A 3842-nucleotide genomic window follows, 5' to 3' on the forward strand; every position below is an offset into this window, starting at 1 on the left:
CGTGTAAAACTTGTCAGATTGTCGTAAACGTGGCTGCAGCAGATACAGTCCTCCTCCGTCTACCTGCAGACAGTGAATCACCTGAGCAGAGGAGGAAGGACCGACACTGACTGATGTCTTCTTCACTCTGTCTAAACGTCACTCAGCGCCGTTATGTCAGGAATATTATTTATTTTGCTGACATGTTGAATTTGTTTTCAGAGAGCTCATAGAGAATAATGGAGCATGCGTCATGAGAAGGGGCGCGTCGATTGTTTCCTTCATTTTCAGGCAAATAAATATTGTCGTCTTTCACTATTGTAGTACAAATACACTGATACTGCACAGCATTCAGTCAGTGGGGACCAACAGGAGTTATGATTTACTGTGAAGGAGCTCTAATCCTTAACAGTCTGACCTGGACCTGATAGGCCTCAGATCTGGATCAGGATCTCTACCTGTCTCCCTCAGGAGGACATACTGTCGATTTGGAACAGAACGTCCAACGACCAAACGACGACATCCAGAATCAGAGACACTTTAAGACGAGTCCTGAACCTTCCGACCAACACCATCATGGAGTACAAGACACATAATGACAGCCTCAGGTAAGCTGACTTCTACTAACTGTAGTACTACTGTAAAACACAGTCATGGAGTACAAAATAGTCTTGAGTACTAGTAAAACAAACACTGTGGCCAAGCAATGAAGCTCTAGCAAATAGACTCATCACCTGTTCAGGTAACTCGGTCTGTACAGACCTGAATGAACAACACAGCCACAGAGCTCCCTTAATCAGAACCCCTTTTACTTTTAGAAGTGAGAAACCAGGTTTAACAGAATTACATCCTGTTTATGATAAAAACCAGAACCAGATCCTGATGTTCTTCTATCAGAACTCTTTATACTGTTGAAGCTGAAGAACCAGGTTTAACGATCACAAACTGTTTTTGATCAAATCCAGGACTGGACTGTGGCCCAGTGTGAGTCTAACTTCACTCAGTTAGGAGTTTACATGCTGCCAACATTTTAAGGGTATAAATATTTCCAACGTAGACAAAAGTGAAATAAAACTTAAAGTTAAAACTTAAATTTTATGCTGAGCCCTCAGTCGGTGAAAAATCCTCTGTGAAATAGCAGCTGTGTAGTGAGATGAGATAAAACTTTATTTATCTACTGCTGGGGAAATGTGGGCATTACAGCAGCATGTAAGAGCGTTTGGAAAGAAAAACAACAACAGAGACAGAGAAATTCAATTCAATTAAAAAAACAAAAAAATAAAAGTTGACTATATATGTATATATGTATGTATATATGTGTATATATATATATATGTACATATTATACAAGCAAAATGAAATTTGTGACTATATAAAAGAAAAAAATATGTAGAGAAATATATAAAAAATATGCATTGCTGCAACAACTGAATAAAAAATGTAAGCTGCCTTCAGATTAATAATAATAATAGTGTTGAAATATTGCACAGAAGAATAAAATATACAACAACAGTAAATAAAATATGTAATATTGCACAGAATGTAAGGATATGAGCGTATCTTGGCATAAATGACAAAAAAAAGAAACAAAAAACAACAGTTCTTGGAAGTAGTCGTGTAAAAGTGCCAAGCTACTCCTGCAGCAGCACCCCATCTAGTCCTGTAACAGTACTAAGCTGCTGTGACGGTTTCACCACTCGATGTCAAATTCTGATGCTTTGTCCTAGTTTATGAACCTTTTTGTGGTTGTTTGATGATTAATGTAGCAATTTTAACCATTAGCTTGTTCACCTTCAAGATGATTGGGCACGAGAGACAACACGGGAATAAACAGTGGCGTAAGAATAGTGCTTCAGTTTAGATGAACCTTACTTCTCTGTGGTGCAGCCAAACATCGACACAGCTTTAGTATCACACTAACTAGTTTCTAGTTGTCGTTTAGCTGGTGCAACAGAACCAGATCCTGAGGCTTCACGGTGACTGTTTTCTGTTTCAGGGACAACTCGAGCTTCAGAAACACAAAGATTTCCCTCTGAAGACAAATGTGTCAGCTGACTGTCCTCCTGTCCAATCAGAAGGCACATCATCATCATCATCATCATCGCCATTGGCCAGTGGAGGAGTGTGTGAGTGTGTGTGTGAGTGTGTGTGTGTGTGTGTGTGTGTGTGTGTGTGTGTGTGTGTGTGTGTGTGTGTGTGTGTGTGCGCGCGTGTGTGTGTGCGTTTGGTGACTGTTGGCTAATAAACTGACTGAACTTAAGTTGTTTATCTGTTTTATTGTTTGTAACATTGATTGATTCTTCACTGATTGATTATTGATGAGCAGCTTCAGGAAGATATTCTCAGATCTTTTCATTTCAACCCAACATGTACAATCCAACCAGTATAACCAGTATAACCAGTTGTTGCTGGTCTGGCCTGCAGAGTTTGAGCAGACAGGATTTTGTATTTGTTTTTTTTAAGTTTTTGTTTTCTTTGTGTTAATTAAACTGAATATTTGTTGAATTTGTCGTTTCTGTTTTACCCATTATATAAAATAAGTCATGAAAAATAATGTGGGAACTAAAGACATTCAGGTGGATTTTTAATTTTTTACTGATAAGTACATCAGTGAGGTCAATACAACTGTAAGATTAAAAGACTAATCGATTCAACAACCAATAAATCACAGGAATGAAAAAATAAGCATCATAAACTCCTTTTGATACAAATAAAAGCTAATGTGGACCCCTAGTGGCTGATCTATGCATTACATGTCATTTGGCTCTGGCAGGTCAGAGCTGTTGAGTCAGGAACTTCTCACTGTGACTCGCTGCATTTCCACCAGTGCAGCTCTTTGACCCAGCTGGCAGTACCTCCATCTATCAGACTATACAGACCCATTCCATGCTGTTCCAGGACATTCCAGGTAGGTTAGTGCAGGTCTAATCCTGCCTCTATTCCTGGCTGCAGACCAGCTGGGAGCTGTGATCTCTGAGGATGGACTTAATCCAGATCAGGCTTAACAGATCATCTTCCACTCAGCACATAACCACACACTAAGGCACAGCAGAACTGAGACACTACAGAACATTGAAGTGCAACAGAACCCTGAGACAACAGAACACTGAAACACTACAGAACCCTGAGACAACAGAACACTGAAACACTACAGAACACTGAAACCCTACAGAACTGAAACATTAGAGAACACTGAAACCCTACAGAACTGAAACACTACAGAACATTGAAGTGCAACAGAACCCTGAAACATTAGAGAACACTGAAACCCTACAGAACTGAAACACTACAGAACTGAAACATTACAGAACACTGAAACCCTACAGAACTGAAACACTACAGATACTGAAACCCTACAGAACTGAAACACTACAGAACCCTGAAACCCTACAGAACACTGAAACACTACAGAACACTGAAACCCTACAGAACTGAAACACTACAGAACTGAGACACTACAGAACACTGAAACCCTACAGAACTGAAACACTACAGAACACTGAAACCCTACAGAACTGAAACACTACAGAACATAGAAAACCCTACAGTTCTGGCAACAAGGCCCTGTTATCATAAATGTTCTTTCCCCGTTTGATCTGACTGGCTGACGTCAGACTAGACAGCAGCTGAATCACAACTGGACCAGAACTGGGACATACGAGGACAATCAAGGTTATTTTGACTTGATTGATCCCATAGAGGCTTCAATTAACCCAATTACTGATCCACGTCAGTCAGTGAGTGTGTTTGTGTGTGTTGCAAAAAAACAAAACAAAACAAAAACATTCTGGTGTCAAAAATAAATTTAAGAATAAACCACATAACAAAACCCAAAACTTCAGGGCCTTCAGTTCTTCACAACT

The 3842-nt window shown here is 39.6% G+C and overlaps 1 protein-coding gene across 1 annotated transcript in view; it reads left to right on the top strand.

Annotated features, from left to right (window-relative positions):
* eif4e2rs1 (eukaryotic translation initiation factor 4E family member 2 related sequence 1) overlaps positions 1 to 2670 on the top strand; it is a 7690-nt gene extending 5020 nt beyond the window's left edge. The window contains exons 6-7 of the mRNA XM_041965216.1: positions 451 to 587; positions 1976 to 2670. Of these exons, the coding sequence (XP_041821150.1) occupies positions 451 to 587; positions 1976 to 2015 (177 nt within the window). The 3' untranslated portion in view covers positions 2016 to 2670. The remainder of the gene's footprint in view (positions 1 to 450; positions 588 to 1975) is intronic.
* The last annotated feature ends 1172 nt before the right edge of the window (positions 2671 to 3842 follow it).

This window comes from Chelmon rostratus, chromosome 23 (assembly GCF_017976325.1).
Source record: "Chelmon rostratus isolate fCheRos1 chromosome 23, fCheRos1.pri, whole genome shotgun sequence".
In the NCBI taxonomy this organism is placed as follows: domain Eukaryota; kingdom Metazoa; phylum Chordata; class Actinopteri; order Chaetodontiformes; family Chaetodontidae; genus Chelmon; species Chelmon rostratus.